Source organism: Lepidochelys kempii, chromosome 9, assembly GCF_965140265.1.
Source record: "Lepidochelys kempii isolate rLepKem1 chromosome 9, rLepKem1.hap2, whole genome shotgun sequence".
NCBI lineage: Eukaryota > Metazoa > Chordata > Testudines > Cheloniidae > Lepidochelys > Lepidochelys kempii.
In genome coordinates this window covers 9,741,003-9,766,063 of record NC_133264.1, presented here as the reverse complement: position 1 = coordinate 9,766,063, position 25,061 = coordinate 9,741,003, and the positions used below count along the sequence as shown (strand labels likewise).

Below are 25,061 nucleotides of genomic sequence, written 5' to 3'. Positions count from 1 at the left end.
TGCGCAAGCATCAACCACAGCCACTCCTCACGACATGCCTCTTGTGGACATGTGTAAGGCGGCCACGTGGAGTTCAGTACACACCTTTTCCTCTTGCTATGCTCTGGGACGTGATTCTGTGATGGACACCTCATTCAGCACAGCAGTCCTCTGCTGTATGATTCCACCATCTTCCTCGCACCATCCTCTCTAGGTACTCCTGGTCAGTCACCTTCAATGGAATACAATAGGGACTAGCATTTGAAGAAGAGGAGGTTACTTACCTGTAACTGAAGGTTCTTTGAGATGTGTGGTCCCTCTCTGTATTCTAGGCCCACCCTCCTTCCCCTCTGCTATGGATCTGTAGGTCTGTGGTGAAGAAGGAACTGAAGACAGTCGGTCCACCCCACCCTTTATCACCTCAGGCGAAACCACAAGGCAATACAACGGCGCATGTGAAGGTCACTGAGCAATACTACTTTGAAAAGCTCTGGCTCTGGGCACATGGTGCATGTGCATAAGCCTCAGAAGAATACTGATAGGGACCATATATCTCAAAGAACCTCCACTCACAGATAAGTAACCTCTTCTTTCCTCTCTTGCTGTGTGAAAGTGCCATACCAACAGGACACTGACTATAGAGGAGTCGGAGTGAAAATACTCTGCACAAAGTGCTGTTAAATGCCCAAGTAAACAAGCTGGGATGGAAATTGAGATTTTTTTTTTTTATTATTATTATTATTATTATTCTTACATCTTTCAACAAGGGCTTGTCTACACATAGGGCTGGTCTATACTAATGCTGTAAGTCAACCTAAGTTACGCTACTTCAGTTATATACGTTATGTAACTTAGGTCAACTTACAGTGGTGTCTACACTGCGCTTTGTCGACAAGAGACACTCTCCCGCTGACTTACCTTCCGCCTCTCGGGGAGGTGGAGTACAGATGTTGATGGGAGAGTGCTCTACCATCAACTTAGCTTGTTTTGACCAGACCCGCTAAATCAACACTGCTGCATCGATCACAGAAGTGCCAATTTAGCCGGAAGTATAGACAAGCCCACACACAGTTTTTGTATTGCTGTACCTATATCCGTTTAGAAACCTGTATCATAGAATCATAGAAATATAGGGCTGAAAGGGACCTTGAGAAGCCATCAAGTCCAACCCCTTCTGCTTAGGTAGAACCAAGAAAACCTAGACCATCCTTGTCAAGCATTTGTACAACCTATTCTTAAAAACTTCCAATGATGAGGATTCCACAACCTCTTTTGGAAACCTATTCCAGAGCTTAACTACCCTTAGAGTAGTACCCTTAGAGTTAGAAAGGTTTTTTTCCTAATATTTAACCTAAATCTCCCTGGCTGCAGATTAAGCCCATTACTACTTGTCCTACCTTAAATGGATATGGAGAACAATTTATCACAGTCCTCTTTATAACAGCCCTTAACATATTTGAAGAGTATCATCAGGTCCCCCCAAGTCGTCTTTTCTCAGAAGTAAGCATGCCCAGTTTTTTTTAACCTTTCCTTGTAGGCTGGGTTTTCTAAACCTTTTTTCCTATAGTTAAAGCAATACAACCACTGAGTCTGGACACAGTTATATCAGTGGGAAAGGTGTTTATATTGGTGTAAATTATTCTCATAAATATATTGAATCTTAGGTGATACCTGTGAGAATAGTAGATAGTAAGATGATTATGTTTAAATTGAACCTTAATTCAAAAACAAGATCTGGTGCAGGGTGAAGCTTATTACTCTGCTTTCCAAAGTGGAATGCCCGCTTCATAGAAGTCATTTTTTTCAGGTCTGAGTGTTGGGGGCATATACATTCTAGGACTAACAATCCTTTTCATTTTTGTTTTTCAGAATGTATGCTTTATTACACCACAATTTTTATATCAGTTTTTTTGTTTGTTTTCACAACAAGTAAGTATTTGATGTTTAACTTCTTTGTATATGGGAGGGGATGTTAAATGACTAGATAAATGGGGAGGAAAGCAGTAAACTTTCTGCAGAAATTTTGTACGATTTGGCAGCTGAGTAGGAATTTTTCTTTTTGTAAATTGCATATTCTTTAGCTTGTTGCTTTATTCTTTTTCAGATATGCAAAAATATATTAAATGATATGATTTTATTTCCTTTATCAAAAATGTCTGCTGGCTTTTAAAAATAATCAGCCACCTGTTTCTTAACATGGCACTTCAAAAAAAAAAATAGCTTTCTCTTCAGAAAAAGTGTCTGCTGTGTGACAGCTACTTTCCCACAATAACTGTATGAATCAGTAGAGCAACTTCATGGATATTTTATTTTTCTCTTTCACCTCCAAAGTTTGTCACTTCTTTAAACTGAATTGATGAGCTTGTTTTTCCCATGTCTAAAGAGAACATAATTGTGGAATGAATAAAATTACACTATTGACAACCCATTTTCTCTGACCAAAATATCTCATTTTTTGAGGGCATTTTTAACTCTTTGTAGTGCCTTTCCCGCATTATGGACAAATCAGCTTCTGCTGTACAAATGATGGACTTCAAGTGAACGCATTTAAGTATTACCTTAAAAATAGCCAGCCTCCATTTTAATGTTAATGGTCAGTAAAAAGCAAGGTAATTTTCTAGAACAAATCTAAAAAGTTCATTATGTCAGTGAGTTACTGTTTTCCACCCCAATTAAGTCACTTCTGCTTATCTGTCGTAAATTATTATATAGCTGTACGGAGTTTATAAAATAGCAGTTGCTAGAGGTTGGGGATCTGAACTTTTAAAGCTTTGGGCCATGCAGATTTCATCTCATGGGAAAGTGGTCTGGAGGACAGTGTGGAGCAGAATTAGGCACTAGTGGCTGAAGATCAGAAAACTGGGCCAGTGATGGAGGTCTCATTGTTGTCTCTGCACCACCTCTGACATCAGTTCCTGCACAAATAGCAGATTTTATTGTTAACATCATAAGTAGCTTGTTTGTTTTTTTCTTCCAATATCTAGTACATAATCATAAGGCTTTTAAAAAATGTAATGGTTTACTTTATGCACCAAGATTTGTTTAGGTAATTGGTTTTTGCATTTGAATGTCCCTGCTTTTATTGCTTACATGTAGTTTGTGTGTAAATTTAATCTTCAGATTATGCCAGTTTCACACAGTCTTCAACTTTACAAATCTTTGATTAGATTGTTTGGATATCTGTCAAAGCCAGTCATGTCACAAATCAGAGCTTGTGGGAAAACACACATCCTCATTCTCCTCTCCGCCCCCCCCCCCGGCACGGAATCAAAGGAGAGCTAAAAATCTCTCTTGCTCCCTCTTGGGAGTATAAATTCTATTCTGAAAACACCATCCCTTAGTATCCTGAAGACTAAGGCCAGGTTTACACTATAAACTTACATTGGTATAACTGCGTTACTCGGATGTGAAAAATCCACAAACCTGAGCAACACAGTTATACTGACTGTGACCCGGTGTGCTTGGGGCAGCCCGCACTGGAAATGCGAAGGGCAGGGCAGGCTTCAAAAGGGAGCGCAGATACTCCCAAGACTGGTGGATAACACTGAAATTAAACCTCCCAACCAGTCACAAACTGTGCTTCTGATCCCCACACTGGTTATCAAGAAGCAAAAAAAGAAATCGCACAGCCCTCTTATTGCATTCCAGTTCTCCGGTTCCCAGTTAATACATAGGTCCCGTACAGTGAGATGTTATTTTAAAAACTCTGCTCACATATACAAAATGTTCTGCTGACCCCAAAGGGTAAGCCACTTTACCAGCTCAGTATAGGTTTGGATCTTACCCAAAATACCACATTGTCAGCCAGTCCTTTAGTGTCTAAAACTAAAGATTTATTATAAAGAAAGAACAAGAAGAGAGTTGTTAAATGGTAAAACAGTCCTATACATACAAAGACTTCAAAGTCCATATATCAGGTTCCTAGTAGTATTGGTGAGTTTGCTGGCTTGAAAGTCCCTCTGGAGCACATCCACAGCTTGGATGGGTCATTCAGTCCTTTGTTTAGAGCTTCATTTGTAGAAAAGTTACTCCAGAGGTAAGAGGCAGGACTGAAGACAAAGTGGAGAAGATGCAGCTGCCTTTTATAGTCTTTTGCCATGTGGCCTGTGCTTCCTTTGTCACAAACACAAGCTGCCTAGCACATGGCTCGGAAGCCTTAGAGTTCTGTCCATAGGCATGCCTTGCTGAGTCATAAGGTGTATCCCTTGCCTTCTCTCAATGGGTCAGTTGTATAGCTGATGGTCCTTAATGTGCCATCAAGCAGGCTATGCAGTGCTGATGCCAAATTATCTGGGGATGTCACCCAGAAGCATAGCACAAGTTTTGTAATACAGACATACATACATATCCACTTAAATGTATACCCCAAAGGAAAAAAAAAGTAGTAAGAGAACCAGAAAAGAGCCACTGTGGCTAAACAACAAAGTAAAAGAAGCAGTGAGAGGCAAAACATCCTTTAAAAAGTGGAAGTTAAATCGTAGTGAGGAAAATAGAAAGGAGCATAAACTCTGCCAAATGAAGTGTAAAAATATAATTAGGAAGGCCAAAGACTCAAAAAGTAATAGCAAAACAAATGTTAAGTACATCAGAAGCAGGAAGCCTGCTAAATAGGCTGCTAGTGGGGCCACTGGACGATCAAGATGCTAAAGGAGCACTCAAGGACAATAAGGACATAGCGGAGAAACTAAATGAATTCTTTGCGTTGGTCTTCACAGTTGAGGATGTGAGGGATATTTCCAAACCTGAGCCATTCTTTTTAGGTGACAAATCTGAGGAACTATCCCAGATTGAGGTGTCACTAGAAGAGGTTTTAGAAAAAATTGATAAGCTAAACAGTAATAAGTCACCAGGACCAAATGGTATTCACCCAAGAGTTCTGAAGGAACTCAGATGTGAAATTGCAAGACTACTAACAGTCTGTAAGCTATCATTTAAATCCGCTTCTGTACCAAATGACTGGAAGATAGCTAAGGTGACACCAATATTTAAAAAGGGCTCCAGAAGTGGTCCCGGCAATTGCAGGCCGGTAAGCCTGACTTCAGTACCAGGCAAACTGTTTGAAACTACAGTAAAGAACAAAATTGTCAGACACATAGATGCACATTGTTTTTGGGGGGAATAGTCAAGATGGTTTTTGTAAACGGAAATCATGCCTCACCAGTCTACTAGAATTCTTTGAGGGGGTCAACAACCATGTGGACAAGGGGGATCCAGTGGATATAGTGTATGTAGATTTTCAGAAAGCCCTCACTAAAGGCTCTTAAGCGAAGTAAACAGTCATGGGATAAGAGGGAAAGTTCTCTCATAGATTGTAACTGGTTAAAAAATAGGAAACAAAGGGTAGGAATAAATGGTCAGTTTTCAGGATGGAGAGAGGTAAATAGTGGTGTCCCCCAGGGGTCTGTACTGGGACCAGACCTATACAACATACTCATAAAAGATCTGGAAAAAGGAGTAAACAGTGAGGTGGCAAAATTGCAGATGATACAAAACTACTCAAGATAGTTAAGTCCCAGGCAGACTGCAAAGAGCTACAAAAGGATCTCTCAAAACTAGGTGACTCGGCAACAAAATAGCAGATGAAATTCAGTGTTGATAAATGCGAAGTAATGCACATTGGAAAACATAATCCCAACTATACATATAAAATGGTGGGGTCTAAATTAGCTGTTAACACTCAAAGAAGAGATCTTGGAGCCATTGTGGATAGTTCTTTGAAAACGTCCACTCAATGTGCAGTGGCAGGTAATAGGTAATAAGGTAATTAAATAGGTAATAAGACAGAAAATATCATATTGCCTCTATATAAATCCATCATACACCCACATCTTGAATACTGCATGCAGATGTGGTCGCCCCATCTCAAAAAAGATATATTGGAATTGGAAATGGTTCAGAGAAGAGCAACAAAAATGATTAGGGGTATGGAACAGCTGCCATATGAGGAGAGATTAATAAGACTTTTCAGCTTGGAAAAGAGACGACTAAGGGGGCATATGATAGAAGTCTATAAAATCATGACTGGTGTGGAGAAAGCAAATAAGGAAATGTTATTTACTCCTCATAATACAAGAACTAGGGGTCACCATATGAAATTAATAGGCAGCAGGTTTAAAACAAACGGAATCAGAGTGGTAGCCATGTTAGTCTGTATCAGCAAAAAAAAACAAGGCGTACTTGTGGCAGATAATGCACAGTCAATCTGTGGAACTTCTTGCCAGAGAATGTTGTGAAGGCAAAGACTATAATAGGGTTCAAAAAAGACCTAGATACATTGATGGAGGATATGTCCATCAATGGCTATTAGCCAGGATGGGCAGGGATAGTGTCCCTAGCCTCTGTTTGCCAGAAGCTGGGACAGGGGATAGATCTCTTGGTGATTACCTGTTCTGTCCATTCCCTCTGGAGCACCTGGCATTGGCCACTGTCGGAAGACAGGATACTGGGCTAGATGGACCTTTGGTCTGACCCAGTATGGCCGTTCTTATGTTCTTCTATCCATAACCCAAAATACAAAGGTGATACAAAACACACAAATGAGATTATCATATCTGGCAAATTGTAACATCTTTGCAGATATCTTACATGGCATATCTGGCATAACTCATTGCAATTTTACAATATTGGTATTCATAATATCCTAAAGTGTTCCCCAGATTCCATACAACGTCATGCTGATCTAACCTCCAGAGTAGACAGCACTGTTTCGATGGGAGGGTTTCTCTGAGCAACATAGCTACCGCCTCTCATAGAGGCGGCTTAGCTATGCTGATTGGAGAAGTTCTCCCTTCGGCGTAGCGCCGTCTTCACTCAAGCACTACATCGGCGCAACTGCACCAGTGCAGAGGCGCCGCTGAAGCGTTTTTAAGTATAGACCTGCCTGAACTTGGAAGATTACTTCACATTTGCATAGGAAAAAATGATCACAAATGTCCAAGCTAGAACTTGCTTAAATTATTAATTCTTCGGGGTAGGGGACTGAGTTTTTGTTCTGTTTGCACAGTATCTATCACAATGGGGTCCTAGTCCATAACAGGAACTCCTCGGTGCTACAGTAATACAAATAAAAAATAATTGTAATAGGATTTAACACACAGTGGAATGCACTTTCATGTATACACTGTATATTAAAACAGATTTAAATAGTGCAAATTCACATGAGATTAGGTGGATTTGCTGCTACTGTTGCTTTTATATATCTGTTCTGAAACTCTTTCCACTCTTTCCATTTTTGTATTTAAAAACTTAAACTAATTAAGTGTACTTCCATTTACAGACGCTCTATGACAGTGTGTACCTGACTTTATACAACATTAGTTTCACTTCTTTGCCTATTCTGATGTACAGTCTTTTTGAACAGCATGTTCACCCTCATGTGTTACAGAGCAAGCCAACACTCTATAGGTATGCATACCCTTTGTAACTAAATGTGGACCTAGTAGAATGTCAGTAGTAAAACTTACTAATAAAGTAAAATAAAGTGATGTCTTCTGTAGTTATAGCTTAATGTGCTAAAATTACTGCATTTGCTTAGATTCCCCAGTATTTGTATAACTTAACAGCCTTCAAGAAAAACTTGTAAAAATGACGTTTCCAATATTAGATTAGTTTCCAAAAATAGTTTTTGTGATTCAACAGCCACATCTGTTATATCCATTCCCATGTTAAGATTTGAAAAGACTGAACTCTTCTTCGAATGATGGTGGTCCCTATTGTATTCTACTGAGGGTTCACACATGCGAGCCATGCATCCGGAGCCAGAGAATCTGAAAGCAGAAGTGTCCATTGGTTCGTGCATGTGTTCTTGCTTCTCCTCCTGGTTTTGTCTGAGGTGATAAAGGGTGGGGCGGACCGACTGCATCTCCAGATTCTTCTCACCATCGCATCGTCCAAGTTGGAACTACTGGTGTCCTCTCGTGTGTGACACACCTTAAAAAGTGTAGAGTTGTATATCATTTGATTTTCTTGTACTATTTGCTGATTTTACTGTTTTAACATAGTTTTAGCTTTTTAGTAGTGTTTTCGAGTAGAACTGAGACTTTGGGGGAATCTGTTTACTGGTTACCCTTCCCACCCACATACCCACGTGTGGGTACTGGATTATGCCAAAGACTCATGGATTTAAAATCTGTGCCTCCTGCCTGCCTGCCTTCTCGATTAGCGACGAACATCTGTGCTGCCTCTACTGCTTGAGAGAAGCCCACATTTCATCCAGGTGCGGTATCTGCCAGTCTTTCCCATGCTGTACCCGTTACTCCGTTGGTCGGACCAAATTAACTGCGCCTGGCCTCCTTTACCACTCCTGCCACTAACACTCCACAATATCAGGCAGGAAAGAGCCACAGTCATCCTGATCATTCCATTCTGGCCAAGACGATTCTGGTTTTCCAACCTTCTCTGCATGTCAGCTCGCGCCCCACTTCCTATTCCCACTTTCCCTGAGCTGCTAACATGACACAGTGGCAGCATCAGACATCCCGATCCACAAACACCTAAACTCAGAGCATGGTATTTGGATGCGGGAATCTGCTCTAGAACAAGAGTGCTTGTCGGAAGTGCAGGACATCGAGCAGAAGGAAAGAGTCCACTAGGCATTTCTACCCGGCCAAGTACAAACGCTTTGCCTCCTTGGCCGAACCGAAGGTGCTTTCCCCAGAGGAAGTGGAGATTCCCCTTCTTTTGAATTACTTCCTATCCTTAAAGATATCAGGGCTTGCCCATAACTCTCTGAAGGTCCACCTAGTGGCAGTCAGCACCTTCCATCCCCCCAGGGAAGGATACTTCCTATTTACACATCCGTTAACTACTAGGTTGTGGAAAGGCCTCCTCTGAACGTTTCCACCTGTACAACCTATTGCTCCCCAATGGGACCTCAACTTTGTCCTGTTGACACTGATGAAACAATCCTTTGAGCCGCTGGGTTCATGCTCTATGTCCCTTCTTTCCATGAAAGTCACCTTCCTTGTGGCTATCACTTCAGTGAGAAGGGTAGAGGAACTTGGGACCATGATGGTGGACTCCCCTTTCACCACTTCCCATAAAAACAAAGTCTCCCTGTGCCTATATCCTGAGTTGCTACCAAACTTCATCTCTGTTTCATCTCAGCCTTGCGTGCTTTCTTCCCAAAGCCAACCATCCGCTTGCCTGCTTTCTTCCCAAAGCCTCATGCCTCAGAAGAGGAACGACAACTTCACTCCTTTGACGTACGATGGGTTTGGCCTTTACCTGCAGAGGACAAGATTGATCAGAAAGTCCTCTAGATTGTTTGTTGCAATAGCAGAGAGAGTTAAGGGCCAAGCACACAGAGAATTTCCAGATGGATTTCTGGGTGCATTATACTATGCTATCAGTTGTCAGTACTGTCTCCACTCCTCAGGGTGAGGGCCCATTCCATGAGAGCCCTGGCATCCACCATGGCCACCCTCCACAATGTGCCACTTAGAGAATATGTAGGGAGGCCACGTGGAGTTTGGTACATACCTTCACTATATGTTACGCCTTGGTGTAGAACTCTGCAGTGAATCCTTCGTTCAGCACAGCTGTCCTCCACTCAACCATTCCATCCTCATCCTCACACCCTTCTCCAAATTAGGTACTGCTTGTTAGTCACCCGAGGTGGAATAGAATAGGGACCATCACTTGAAGACGAGGAGGTTACTTACCTGTAACTGGAAGTTCTTTGAGATGTGTGGTCCCTTTCTATATTCCACATCCTGCCCTCTTTCCCCTCTGCTGCGGATCTGTTGGATTTGTGTTGGTGAAGGAACTGGAGACACGATTGGTCCGCCCCATCTTTTATCACCTTGGACAAAACCATGAGGCGAAGCAAAAGCACATGCACGGACCAACAGACACTACTACTTTCAGATGCTCCGGATGTAAAGTGCCCTCAGTGCAATTCAGATAGGGACCACATGTCTTGAAGAATCTCTAGTTACAGGTAAGTAACCTCCTCTTCTCAATCATTGTCGGCTCACATCTAAAATCAGTGGTGGGGCTGCAGGTGGCAATCCTTGCAGTGAAGGGCAGTTTGGGAGAAAACAGTGTTTATCCTTGTGTGACTCTCTTCCTATTGTCTCTCAATCTCAGCCTACCCCCTCAAATCTAGTTGTTACTATGTGCCTCATTCCTCTGCTCTCTGCAGTTTGTGCTTGTGGACTAGAATTCACCTAGTGGAAGCATGTGGTACTTCATTCTTCAGCACACTAACCGCATTACACAGTTGTGATATTGTTGGTGGTGCTTAGTCCCTTTAGCTTCTAATGATCAGCTGACACTTTCTAAATTATATTTAGTTATTGAAGGTAGTTTTGCGTATTGGAGACAGAAAAATGTACTGTAGCGAAAACTAAATTCACTCATGTCATCTCCAAAGATGTTTTAAGTAGAACCATCTGTCAAAATTTATTTTGTGGCGTTTTTTATTTGTATCAAGTAATAAGTGAAATAAAAGTATATAGACAAAATAGATGCTCAGATTCTACAGTAATGGGAGCATATAAGTACCCATAAAGAAAATACAATGCAGATTAAAAAATCTTTTAGCCAATATTTGATAGTAAGGTTACAGGGCCTAGGAGGCAGATCCTGCCACCCTGGGGAAGGAGGAACTTCGTTGTCTGCCATTCAGATACAATTGTCACTGACATTCCTGTTAGCAACTTTTTAATTGGACACCTGTCCACTAGAAAATGGGCTGAGACCAACTTTTTTTAAAAATGCTAAGTGGTTAAAGCGGGGTACTCGGAGTGAGAGAGCTCCCACTGATTTCTCTTATGGCCTGAAGCATATCATTTAACCTTTCTGCCTACGTTTTCCCATAAAATTGAGATAAAAATAATAGTCCACTCACAAGGATGTTTGTAAAGGTGATTTAGAGGTTCTTGCCTAGATGGGAAATAAATCCTATCAGTGGTTTCAAGGTTTCCAGTTACCTGTCCCTTAAATAATTGTTTTATTTCTTTGCATTTTTTTAAAAATGCATCTCAGCAAAGTTAGAGAATGAATGTTATTGTTTTGAGTAAATTGCAGTTTCAGTAGCTAGCTGATCGGTTATTTGGAGAAAATTTGAAATCTAAAATTTGTTTTATTTCCACAGAGACATTAGGAAAAATGCACTCTTGGGCTTTAAACCGTTTCTTTACTGGACCATTTTGGGGTTCTCCCATGCATTTGTTTTCTTCTACGGCTCATATCTTCTGATGGGAGAAGACACTTCTCTGCTGGGAAATGGCCAGGTAAAATAGTTCACAAATAGCAAGACAGTGTATTCAGTGATTTTTTTAATTTAATATACTCTGCACGGTTTCTGTAAAATTAGTGTATTCTAGCAGTGCAAAAGTCACACTGTATTCAGTAAATGTAAACAGTAAACCAGTAGACTTCTTTTTTCTAGACCTTAAGAATACCTTCTACGCTGAATAAATACAAAATGTGCTTTACCATTATTCCCTTATAGGCAGTAAAAGATCCTGAAATTAAAGTGAAGTAAATGCAGCAGAACAGATCATTCATATGATGATCTGTTGCTCCTTGGCTAATACCTGAATGTTTGTCCAAAATAAACTGATATCCTAGAAAGATCCCTGCTCATGGATTAGATTCTATCTGCTTTATTTCTAATATAGTAAATAATTGAAATGTTGAATCTTTGGATAGTGATTATGAAATACCATTGCTGTTCTATCTAATTACTGAACATCTGTACACTTTCTGGTTACATAACTTTCCCTTTATATAAGCCAGTGACAGTAGAATCACAGAGTTATGAACACTTTGGGAATGGAGGTTGATTGTAATTCTGAAATGTTCATAACTCTGAACAAAAATGTTATGGTTCTTTCAAAAGTTTACAATTAAACATTGACTTAATACAGCATTGAAACTTTACTATGCAGAAGAAAAATGCTGCTTTTAACTATCTTAATTTAAATGAAACAAGCACAGAAAGTTTCCTTACCTTGTCAAGTCTTTTTTTTAAACTTTCCCTTTATTTTTTTTAGTAGTTTACGTTTAAAACAGTAATGTACTGTATTGGCTGCTTTTTTGTGGGGGGAGGAGGGGGTCTCTCTTGTTGCCTGATTGCATACTTCCATTCCAAGTGAGGTGTGTGGTTGACTGCTCAGTTCGTAACTCTGAAGTTCTGCTCTATAAAGCAAATGTTCATAAAAGCCCAAACAAACAAAAACCCACAAAAAAATTAAATGGATTACTGAGTTTTTATATCACATGAAAACCTGTAATAAAATGTGTTTGAACTACCAGTGAATTATGACTAAAGATGACAGAGCATTATATAAATACCTCCACTCTTGGAAGTACAGAAATTCAAGCATTAAAAGAGAGATCCTTCCAGATGAGCATTTCTGGATAATGAATAAAAAACCCTGTGCAACTCTTAATTGTCAGAGTAATTCTGCATAATCGTATATCTTTATTCCAAAAAAATTGTCCCCCTCAGAGCATGTGCTGAAAGGCTTCTTTTGAAGTTGTTGCGGAACCAACATATTAGGATTCAAAATGTCATCGTTTAACATCTCTGTAACTTGAAGTCTTTAAATCATGATTTGACCACTTCAGTAACTCAGCCAGAGCTTTTGAGTCTATTACAGGAGTGGGTGGGCAAGGTTCTGTGGCCTGTAATGTGCAGGCGGTCAGACTAGATGATAATGATGGTCCTTTCTGGCCTGAATGTCTAACAGGACTCCTTTTGGTTCTGTGTAAATAATGAAATTTTAGACTGGTTTGGTGATTTAAACAATTTTTCAAACTCTTTATTCACTCTTCTAGCTAGTCTTTTATAAATCATTTTGACAGATTTGATAGTCTGTCGTTAAATTTATATGCGTGAAGTGTAAATAGTTTGTTTTCCAATAACATGAAGTCTTCAGCAAAGAAGTGGCTGTGGTATCAATGATGAACTCTCCTTCAGGGTCATGAAATGGAATAAGAGAGTCTAGTTTTCAATACTTAAAAGTGAAAATATGTCAGGAAGACTAAAACTTTTGTTTTAGTAGAATTAGTAGTATTTAATCTTTAACCTTTTTAAATTACAGGACACTAACACATCAATTCTTGGGATTTCTTTTTTTACTGCTAGACCAAAACAAGAAAAACAAAACCAGATTCTTCTAGAATCTGTCCAGGGTCAACTGGCCATTGTCCCTTTACCTCCATCATTACTCAACTTGCAGTGTGTTTGATACTAATGGGCAACTGCTGCTTCTGTGGGACTAGCATTTAGCATCAGAAAGTAGTGTTTTTTCTTACAGGTGGCTGTACAAATTAGGCATTTCTTACGTTTAATTACCTACTACCTTGTCCTCAGTGAGATTCATGCCTTGTGTACCTTAATTGTTGAATGCCAAATAACAGGAGAACTAAGTCCTATCCTAGAAGTTAGATTTTTTTTTTTCCTGCAGCAAATAACTTCAGCAAAGAGGACTGTTCGACTTAGTAAATTTGTAATGGAATATAGATCTCTTCTCTATGTCACTGATTCAAATTCTCCCCATCTCAGTGACCTTTTTCCATCCAGTGGCCAATGTGAAATAAGTTGGTGGTCTCTTTCTGTGATGATGTGGGGAAACTCACATTTCCACTATCCACATGCTACCTGTTCTATGAAGAAAGAAGATTTCAGTCTGTGAGGCTGTAACTGAGCACCTTTCACATATATACTTTGTAAAATAAATGAATTTCAGTGCATACAGTCATATTCTTTTATCTTGCAGTATGGCAGGTTTTTTAGGTCTTCCAAATGAGTGCTGCCACTGATGGCAGGAATTGTCAATCTGTTATATTCTGTATATGTCTGTCATAGACTTCTCATTCATTCTTGCTCAGACCTCAGTAAAACTTCCCTCCATAGCTTCCATTTATGGCAGTCAGGTGCTAGAAAAAAGACATCTGTTAAAGTTATTGAATGTTCCCATAGTCTTAAAGATGCCTTATTGTAAGAATGTGAGCTCTACCCCAGCTTCCTAAGCAAATGATACATATTTTCTGGTGAATGGACAATGGCCAAAAATATTTTGTGTGGCTAAAGTCAGAGAGAACGTGAAACAATTGCTAAATTCTGTTTAGAGAGAGCAGAATTTAGATAGGGTGCAGGCTGAAAAGTTAGTGGTGATAATACAGCTAGCTAGAGTACCCATCCACTTATGAGATGTTTGACAGAGGCATTAAAATAGTTGAACCTCTGAGCAAAATATCTTTACTAATTGAGATATGTATTTTCTCCTCTCGTGTAACATAGTAAAGACCATATGACTTTCTGCTTGTGCATTCATAGAGACCTTGCTTTTGTTGAATTTTATTGAATGGAAAAAGTTTTTCAATATAGCTTTTCCCCACTGGATCAATCCATTTCCGAGCAGTTATTGGTTCTGGTACATCTAAGTGCCTAAGTACAGACTTAATGGTAGACTTTCACAGCACCAAACGGAACAATTTACTTCGTATAGATACAACATATGGTTAGCTTCTAGAGCAGAGTATGTAAATGTGTGTTTTGAGGTTTAATAGCCTTACGTCATGACACGCTGTACTTCAACTTGATTTTTTAGTTCTACTTTTTCCCCCCTTTTTTCATGCTGTGCATGTCGTCAGATATTGAAACCTAACAGGCAAATGGTAAGATTTATGTTAGAAGAAGAGAAGGTGATACAAAATATTGTATCTGGTATTTCACAAAATTAAAGGATGCAGCATCTACTCTCTAAATACTTTCAAAAATAAAAATGGTGGCAAGAATTTGTTAATTTTTTGCATTGCAGCTATACAGCCATCAAGGGTAGTGTAAATTAAGACACTTTTTTTCATGGGCCACTCATAATAGCAGTAGTTTAATCTCATGGTTACCGAGCTGAAAGTTTATTTTTCTTCCTCATATAGCAAGGCACTGGGTGTAGGGGGGTCCACTTGAGGGGGGTTTTTGTTTTTAAAATCAGTTCTCTATGACAAGGGCTGCAACCATGTTAATCCTAGCTTTCTAGTTGGTGAACTAAACTATCAAATTCCAAAGTGATGAATTTGGTTGCATATCTGCAGGTAGTGTCTTCCTGCACTATCCATGCTTGCCTACTTCTAATGAATGGTAAAGAAGTGAAATTGACAAGAATTCTGTTCTCTGTCTTAAAGTATTTAGAGTGTCAGTCACCATAGCCTCTAGGTGCTGCAGAGTCTCTTCAGTTTCAGTACCTGCTTGTTCATGAGAATAGTACAGGCAGGCAAAGTAGAAGGGTGATATGTGTTTGTGAAGCATGTGGGTACACAGTTGAAACAAACACAGCATCCTCACCTGTTGTTAGAGCTGGGATTTTGACGTTGGAGAATTTGTTCCAAGGTCTGATAATTTAGTATATTGGGACGGGATGATGAAAGCGGTAGATTCTTTAGAAGTATTTTAGGGTTGGGATTAAATTTTCATTTTATCAGCCTTCGAGAAAAAAGTGTCTCTTTTCTTAATGTTCTCTTTGAAGAACATAACAGCACCATTATTTTTGAATTATGAAGATTGTGGTTTGGAAAAACTAAACCTTCCAATGATGCTGCATTTTAAAAATAACCTTTAATGTTTAAACTTCGTAATTGAGGAGTTACTGCTTTTACACTAAAGTGGAATACCTTCCCATTGATAGTCATGGCTAGCTGGATATTCACACATAATTGGTTGATTAGTAACTTCATTTTCCTACCATCTCATTTTTGGTTTGGTTTTGTCATCCTCTGCTGTAGATTTGTGGTGGTAAGGAAAAAGATTCCTTACTAGTGGGGTGTACATTTTGTGACTCTTAATAGGAATTATATTTTTTCTTTGCTTGTGGTTTGTGCTTTACCCTTCTTGCTCTACTAACTATACTTAGTGAACAATCACAGGTTTCATTAGTGTAGCTGGTTTCAAATAGCTATAATTTATTACAACTGCTATAAAATGATTTTGTGCAATGACTTCTGTTTTTGTATTTTATTTAGATGTTTGGAAACTGGACTTTCGGTACTTTGGTCTTTACTGTTATGGTTATAACTGTTACAGTGAAGGTACAGTAGTATAATATTTACTCTCCATTTTGGGAAATGTGGGCAAATACAGAATAATTTGTCAGTTTAAAGTTGGTTTTGATACTTATGAAGAATGGTAAATAATTTTTGTCTCTCAAGGAAACAGGAGGTAAAGAGGGCATTAGGGTTAGTTTCAGTCATGGCTTAAAAAGATTCATTTCATAGCTTCGTGTGTCTTGAAACGATGTTTACTGATTAAGTTTGAAAGTAAATCCAAATAATTTGAAAGTAATGTTGTCTTTTCATATTAATGAAGTAAAACAACGTAGATTAATTTTCTAAACATGTTCTTTGTTTTTTAGATGGCTTTAGAGACCCATTTCTGGACTTGGATAAATCATTTTGTTACGTGGGGCTCCATTGTATTTTATTTTCTATTTTCCTTGTTTTATGGGGGAATTATCTGGTGAGTGATTTCTCCTTTTGTTTGTGTATGTGCATAAAACAGGAAGATAAAGTAGAACATTGCTTTTAGTGTTTGATAGATCCTGCACTATAGCTATTAATTTCTTCATACATTTAAAACAGGAAAGGAAATGCCAATCCCAGCAATGGATTTTTGCCCTTTTCTTCAGACCTAGAGCCTGTTACTCCTAACATATAGTGTGTAACTTTGCAGCCTTGCATGTATTTATCCCTCATCTGAAGCAGACACATCTTTATGCATTTTAGAACTCTTGAAATTCTTTACGTTTTTTCTAAGTTTACTAGTTTTCTGGTTAAGTGAAACTGTAGTCATTTTGTGTAACAACCCAAATTTTTCCCTTAGAATGACTGTGTTTTCTAAATCTCAGCATCCTCATACTGTTTCTGGAGACTCTTTTTTACCTGCTACAATATTCCATGGATGCCATTCTCTCGAAGGCCATCTACCTCTTTCTGAAGAGGCTTCTGGCACCTGTTTCCATAGATATGAATGCTGAAAAATTTGGACCATTTTCTTTGTAAATACAAATTTTCACTTCACCATGCTGCACAATGCAAGGCTCACTGTATCTAATATGGAAGATGAACTAATTAAATATTTCCCAATTAGTTCTTCATAGAATTTAAGGCTTTATAATTTCTACATAATGTTGGTTTAACAATCAGAATACTGTAAAGACTACTCTTGTTAATCATGTCCCTTTTAAAAATCCTGCACTGTTCTCATTTCTGGTTCTACAGGGATGTGCAAATTGCATATAGCTCTATCAATATGGAACCTTACACAGCTGTGGGAAATCCATGACACATGGGGAGGCAATGTTTCTTAAGGGGCAGCCTTAAGGTATTCCAGGAGCTCCAAAGGAGCCCTTTCTCTTATAGAGGCTGCTGCAGGGATTAATTAAAACAGCACATCCCCAAACTTCCCTAGCCACACTCTTCTCCAGCCCACACCATTCACTTTTTAGCTGCCCTATGCCACTTTCAATTACTAGACTCCCCTCAGTGGACTTACCGGTGCTGGGGTCCTATACTCTGACTTCTTGTGGTGGATACCATAAAACAGAGATGAATTTAGCAAATTAGTTTTGTTTAATTTGTACTTCTAATATTTTCCTCTAATTATCCTTCTCTGATTTTTCAGGCCATTTTTGCATACGCAGGACATGTACTTTGTATTTGTTCAGCTGCTGTCAAGTGGTTCCGTTTGGTTTGCCATAATCATCATAGTTGTCACTTGTTTGTTTCTTGATGTTGTGAAGAAAGTGCTGTGCAGACATCTACAACCAACAAGTACTGAAAAAGCTCAGGTAACGTTATGTTTTTATATAGAACATGGTCAATAATTAAAAGAAGAACTTTATTAAATTCAATCCTGTAATCGGATAACCAAATAATCCTCCTCTGAATAAATGTCAAAATATCACTTCCTCTGCAAGAATTTAAATGGCTGTGATGCTTCAGTATGTAAAATAGTGCTTTCATTTGAAAGCTGTCATGGGATAAGGGGGAAGGTCCTCTCATGGTTTGGTAACTGGTTAAAAGATAGGAAACAAAGGGTAGGAATAAATGGTCAGTTTTCAGAATGGAGAGAGGTAAATAGTGGTGTCCCCCAGGGGTCTGTAGTGGGACCAGTCCTATTCAACATATTCATAAATGATCTGGAAAAGGGGTAAACAGTGAGGTGGGAAAATTTTTAGATGCAGATGATCCAAAACTACTCAAGGTAGTTAAGTCCCAGGCAGTCTGCAAAGAGCTACAAAAGGATCTCTCAAAACTAGGTGACTGGGCAACAAAATAGCAGATGAAATTCAATGTTGATAAATGCAAAGTAATGTACATTGGAAAACATAATCCCAAATATACATATAAAATGATGGGGTCTAAATTAGCTGTTACCACTCAAGAAAGAGATCTTGGTGTCATTGTGGATAGTTCTCGAAAACATCCACTCAACATGCAGTAGCAGTCAAAAAAGCAAACAGAATGTTGGGAATCATTAAGAAAGGGATAGATAATCAGACAAAAAATATATTGCTTCTATATAAATCCATGGTACGCCCACATCTTGAATACTGCATGCAGATGTGATCGCCCCATCTCAAAAAAGATATATTGGAATTGGAAATGGTTCAGAGAAGGGCAACAGAAATGATTGAGTAGGGAACAGCTTCCGTATGAGGAGAGATTAATAAGACTTGGACTTTTCAGCTTGGAAAAGAGATGACTAAGGGGGCATATGATTGAGGTTTATAAAATCATGACTGGTGTGGAGAAAGCAAATAAGGAAATGTTATTTACTCCTTCTCGTAACATAAGAACTAGGGGTCACCAAATTAAATTAATAGGTAGAAGGTTTAAAACAACAGAAGGAAGTATTTCTTCACACAACACAAAGTCAACCTGTGGAACCCTTTGCCAGGAGATGTTGTGAAGGCCAAGAGTATGATAGGGTTCAAAAAAGAACTAGATAAATTCATAAAATCAATGGCTATTAACCAGGATAGGCAGGCATGGTGTCCCTAGCTTCCGTTTGCCAGAGGCTGGGAATGAGCAACAGGGAATGGATCACTTGATGATTGCCTGTAGTGTTCATTCCCTCTGGAACACCTAGTATTGGCCACTGTCGGCAGACAGGATACTGGGCTGGATGGACCTTTGGTCTGACCCAGTATGGCCATTCTCATGTTCTTATGAAAAGGTAATTTAATTTAAATTATGTAAACCTATTTAATGCTATCATGAGATCCAAGTATAAGTAAGGATTTTACTCTTGCAAAGGATGGTAACTTTTGTACTAGAACTAATAAACCATTTCTGAATAAAGCGAACCTACAGACTTGCTGGAACACAAACTGTTCAGTCTTTAGCATCGACGTTTGTAAAAGCATGCCAGGATACATGTTTTGTAAAGAGGTGCGCTGCTTTAAGGTTAGTTGCGAAATTTACTCTTGTTGTTTTCTGAGGCTGAACAAAGTCTCTGGAGATGATATTGCCTTTGAGTGGCTGCTACAATGTAATGATGTGCAATAGTTTAAATGATTTCACTAGCATGTAGTTTGGCAAAATAGTTTTATAGCAAATATTCGTTAAGATTACTATACCGAAATACATACTTCTCTATTATATGCTGATAAAACATTCTCCATAATATAAATAGGGTTCCATAAAATCTTGGTTATGACTTATGCCTTATATAGACTATTTGAGTAAAGGTTATTGAGTTTAATAAAACTGTATTATAATGCTAGAAGGGACCACCGTTGTCATATAGTCTGACTTGCTGAATAACAGATCATAGGACTTCCCGAATTAATCCCCATTTGAACTAGAGCATCTTTTAGAAAAACATCCTATCTTTATTTAGAAATTTCCAGTCCTGGAGAATCCACTAGCCATTGGTAAGTTGTTCCAATGGTTAATTACTGTCATTGTTAACAATTTGCACCATATTTCTTGTCTGAGTTTGTCCAGCTTCCAGCCAGTGGATCTTGTTATACCTTTGTCTGATATATTGAGGTACCCTCTGTTGTCAAATTTGTGTTCCCCATGTAAGTACTGATTGATCTAGTCACCCCTTAATCTTTTCTTTGATAAACTTAATAGATTGAACTGAGCTCCGTGATTCTTTCACTGTAAGATATGTTTTCCAGTCCTTTAATCATTCTAGTGGCTCTTCTCTTAACGCTCTACGATTTCTCAACATCCTTGAATTGTGAATGCCAGAACTGGACATAGCATTCCAGCAGTAGTTGCACCAGTGCAAAATACAGAGGTAAAATAACCTCTCTACTCCTACTTGAGATTCCCCTGTTTCTGCATCCAGGAATCACATTAGCCAGCTCATGTTCAGCTGATTATCCACCATGACCTCCAAATCTTTTTTAGTCTCCTTGCTTTCCAGGAAAGTCCCCTATCTTGTAAGTATGGCCTAAGTTCTTTGTTCCTAGATGTATGACTTTACATTTGGCCATATTAAAACACACATTAGTTGCTTGGTTCCAACTTACCAAGTGATCCAGATCGCTTTGTATCAGCGACAGGTCGTCTTTATTTACACTCCCCTAATTTTTTTTCATCTGCAGACTGTATCAGTAACAATTTTATTTTCTTCCATGTCATTGATAAAAATGTTGAATAGTGTAGGGACAAGAACTGAACCCTGCAAAACCCTAATGGATTCACACCTACTTGTTGATGATTCTCTATTTACAATTACATTTTTGAGACATTTCTTAGCCAGTTTTTTAGTCCATTTAATCTGTTCCATGTTGATTTGGTATCATTCTGGTTTCTTACTCAAAATGTCTCGATACCAAGTCAAATGCCTTACAGAAGTTTAAGTATATTACATGAGCACTATTATCTTTATCAACCAAACTTGTAATCTCATTAAAAAAATCAAGTTCGTTAGACAAGATCTATTTTCAATAAACCTGTGTTGACTGGCATTATTTATATTGCCCTCCTTTAATTCTTGATTAATCAAGTCCTGTATCAGCCACTCCATTATTTTGTCTAGGATCGATGTCACAGGCCTATAGTTATCCAGGCTGTCGCATTGACCCTTTTAAAATATTGGCACCACATTAACTTTATTCCAGTGCTGTGAGACGTAGCCAGCATTCTAAGACTTAATAAAAATCAACCGTAATGGTCTAGAGAACTCTTGGATACAAGTTATTTGGACCTGCTGGTTTTAAAATGTCTGACTTGAGTAGCTGCTGTTTAACATCCACTTCAGTTACTATTGGAATGGAAAATATTTCATCAGCAAATGACAACATCATCTGGCTTTTTCCCAAATACAGAACAGAAATATTTATTGAACGCTTCTGCTTTCTGCATTATTGGCACTTCTACCACTTCCATCTAGTAATGCACCAGTTGCATTGTTACAGGATTCCTTTAGTTCCTAACAGACTTTATACACACACAAAAAACAAAACAAAAAACTTATTTTCCTTAACTCAGCTAGCCATAGATTTCTGCTTATGTCTTTTTTCTCCTCTTATGAAGTTCGTAGCTTCTGATTTCCTTTCATTATAATAAATCTATTTTTAATCTCACTTAATCTTTCAGTAAGATGTTTTTTGCCATTGTGATTGCATGCTTATGGGCCTGGCCTGTCATGTTACCTAAGAGAGAAGTATGATACTATCTCACATTTTTCCTGTGATAGTCTAGGTATGTGTTTTGGTTAGTGCATTGTATTTCTCTTTCTCCATTAGTACTGGGCAGTTTGGCAGCATCTGCATTAGTGCCACTGCGTTCTGCAGGAGTACCTCTTGCTGGGAAACCCCAACTCTGGTATCAACTGCATTAGACCATCAGCTAAACTTTGCAATAAAATCCATTAACTGTTCTGTAATTTTTAATGGTGGTAACAACTTAATGACTGACTAGCTGCTTTTTGTGTGTGTGCATGTGTGTCTTTAGAGGTGTAGTTATAGTCAGAAAAGTAAATTTGCAAAAACAGGACCTTACTATTTCATGGGTTTTCTCCTGCATACATTCATACATATACTCACCTTTTTCAACAGTTGCAATCTAAGGTTCAGATTTTGCCACTCTTTAAGAGCAAGTTCTTGGGACTAGTCTGAGATCATGAAATCAATGGGAGTTACTATGGAGTAAGGAACTAAACATGAGTAAAAGGGTGACCATTTTTTTTTCTACTTATTTTAGTTAGCTGTATTATCATTAAAGCGGTGCGGTATGGGATTGTTTTCAGGTTTGTACATCACTATGTTTGTTAAATAAATTCCAATTACAGAATGTTTTTACTGTGGATCTCAAAGCAAAGAAAATAACCCGGTTTGACTTTCAGATCTCACGTTGAGTTGGTAGGGATGACAACTAGAAAAAGTGTTGTTGTTTTTAAAACTAAGCAAATTTTGTATGGAAGCTATTGAGAGAATAAGTGGAACTCCACATTTCCATTGTAAACTCACTTTTCTCAGTACAACTGCATCTTACACGTGGCTGAATTAATTCCTGTGTACTTGCATCTTTTAAAAACAACTTAGCTCCCAATAACTGAGACTCTATGTGATACAGCAAAGTAAAACTAGTTTTAGGTCAGGACAAGGAAATAGATTATATGCAGTAATCACAAATTTTTAAAAATGGAGCTGTAGGGCTTTTATCACCTGCTGTCTTTCACCTTTAAATTCTAAAATATTTCACTGGGAGAAGAAATAAGCAAGCTTAAAGTACATTTTCTTAACTTGGTATGCAAGGGATAATAATTGTCCTGGTAACTCTGAAAATGAGTCAACAGATTGTCTCCATCTTTTTAAACAGAGATAATAGTTTACTTTGGAAATTATAAATACTAGTATCATCAAAATAATCATTCCCCAAAGACCAATTATTTTCTGCATGTAGTTAATTGTTTAGACGTCATGTAAGATCTGATAAACTTCTGCATGAGAGAAATAGCTGAAAAATAATATACACTGTTTCTGAAAGCTGTCTTAAAATGTAAATGTTAAGGTATTGTAATCGGGAACTACTGTATAAGAAACTCTTAGTTTTACTGCATTTTGAAAGCCTATTTAATTAAAAACTTAGCAAAATATGTAGTATGGCTTTACACTGGGCTTTCATAGTGGGACAAGCATGACTTCCCCCCCCGGTGTACTCTGCATGTGTATAACTTTTTGCCATGTTCCAGGATTTTCTGCCTGATACTACAATGAAATCATAATTCTGTGTCTGGCTTCTGTCAAATGACATGGAAGTAATTGCTTTGAGCTTTTGCATTTATAACTCTATGTGGGATCACATAGGAAGAAATGGCTACTGTGGGGGGACAATCCCAGTCAAAATATACATCTTTTGGTAAACAGCAGAAATTACAATATTAATGGAGTGTCAGGAGAGTCTAAGGACAGCTGGAGAAGTATGCCCCAAGTATTTCCAGGGTTTTTTTCGCCCATTATGAAACTTTTTAAACATGGCAACGGTGAAAAATAAATGATGTTGGTGCCGGGAACAATCTTGCAAGTGTCCATTTCATGTGTGTTCTGTGTATGAAGTATATTCCAGTAAATAACAGAATGTCTTTTAAAATCCTGTCCTGTATCTTTCTCTTAGAAAAATACTGTTACTTACTGACTTGTATGTTCCATCCCTTCTCTGTCCACTTATAGATGTACTCCAACAGAGTTGCTTTAAGTGATGAGTTCATTGCACTGCAGCCATTATCCAGGGCAAGGAATCAGCTGAGCAGAATTAGGTAGAGTAGGAGGGACAATTCCTCATCAACTCTTATGCATGTTGAAGGTCAACTAACCAGCATTGAGAGAAATGGGAAGAGGCATGAATATTAACGTGGGATGAGAGGCAGTATCTATAGTGGAGATTCATTCTATTTGGCATCTTTCTTGGCTTTGCTCGGTGTTTTTTCAGGCCAATTGCTTCTCATAAGTAGCATGTACTAGACAGTCTTATAGGAGAAAATCCCTAGCATGATGCTCAATTTGGAGAATACAGTTCTAGTCTTTCTTGCATCCATTTTTAAAATAACCACAGTTTCTAGCATGGTTCCAGTGCTCTTGCTTTGTGTAGTCAAAATTAACAGTGCTTTCTGCATGTTGGATAAATACAGCTTCATAAGACCACAACAGAAAGGTCTTTGTATTTTAGGCAGCAGTTTCTTGCCAGTTGTTTGCCCGTTTTAATTTGCTTTCGCTTGTGCCATAAGAGCATAGAACATGTCTTTTGCTTGGGTGTAAATATACATTTGTGCATCAACTAAGACTCTTGCTTTAGTTTAATGCATCTATCAAGTGAATGTTTATTTTCAATGTATTATGGATGTCTGTGTCTCAAGATATTTGGGTGTAAATTGTATGAAATATTCAAAAAGACTGAAGTTTGCCTGTCTGTTGTCTAGGTAAAGTACTAAGATGCTGGAACTTTTATAATGCACTCAGTCTCAGAGAGTGCAATGCTATAGGACTGCAATTTGACATTTTGAAAGAATAAAACATGCACAAAAATAAATGTTTTAGCTTGCAATAAAGATTAAGGGCCAAACCTTCATCCCAGCCTTATACAACTTTTGCAGCAACAAAAAATTAAAAACACAGTTTTGTTCATATAGTATTTGATTGTCTAAGTCTGGGATGGTGCCTGTAAATCAGGACTAGGACATCCATGTGACCTACATTGATGGAATGGATGTACATCCTTCAAAATAGGGGAAAAAGAGAGTAAAGTGACTTATGCCAAGGTAATGAATGCTATATTTTAAACAAAGAATTGCCACAGTTAACACCTAAAAACCTGAGAAATCTCAGTTGCAGACTCTGTGGTTCGTCTGCCCGGGTGAGTGACATCACCACAAAGAGAAATTTCAAATAACAATTCCATTCTTTCCCGTTATTACCATGTGATGGTACTTGTAATACGACTCACTCTAGCAGGAATACCAGGAAGTCTGCAACTCAGATTTCTGAATATCATAGGGAGTTAATCTTGTTGAAATTCAGTACAAAATTAACTTCTGAAGGAAGGTAAGTTGGCACTTACCTTCCATCAGGTTTTGAATGTGGTGGCAAAAGTTCAAAGTAAGTTAGTATATA

At 38.3% G+C, this 25,061-nt stretch overlaps 1 protein-coding gene across 7 annotated transcripts in view; it reads left to right on the top strand.

Annotated features, from left to right (window-relative positions):
• The window catches only part of ATP11B (ATPase phospholipid transporting 11B (putative)), a 118,841-nt gene that overhangs the window by 79,192 nt on the left and 14,588 nt on the right, over positions 1–25,061 (top strand). For 4 of the 7 annotated variants that reach the window (XM_073359282.1, XM_073359279.1, XM_073359278.1 and 1 more), the window contains 7 exons: positions 1,849–1,908; positions 7,256–7,383; positions 11,078–11,216; positions 14,590–14,613; positions 15,955–16,020; positions 16,344–16,447; positions 17,612–17,777. In XM_073359282.1, the coding sequence (XP_073215383.1) occupies positions 1,849–1,908; positions 7,256–7,383; positions 11,078–11,216; positions 14,590–14,613; positions 15,955–16,020; positions 16,344–16,447; positions 17,612–17,777 (687 nt within the window). The remainder of the gene's footprint in view (positions 1–1,848; positions 1,909–7,255; positions 7,384–11,077; positions 11,217–14,589; positions 14,614–15,954; positions 16,021–16,343; positions 16,448–17,611; positions 17,778–25,061) is intronic. The other 3 variants (XM_073359281.1, XM_073359280.1, XM_073359284.1) reach the window with 1 other exon arrangement.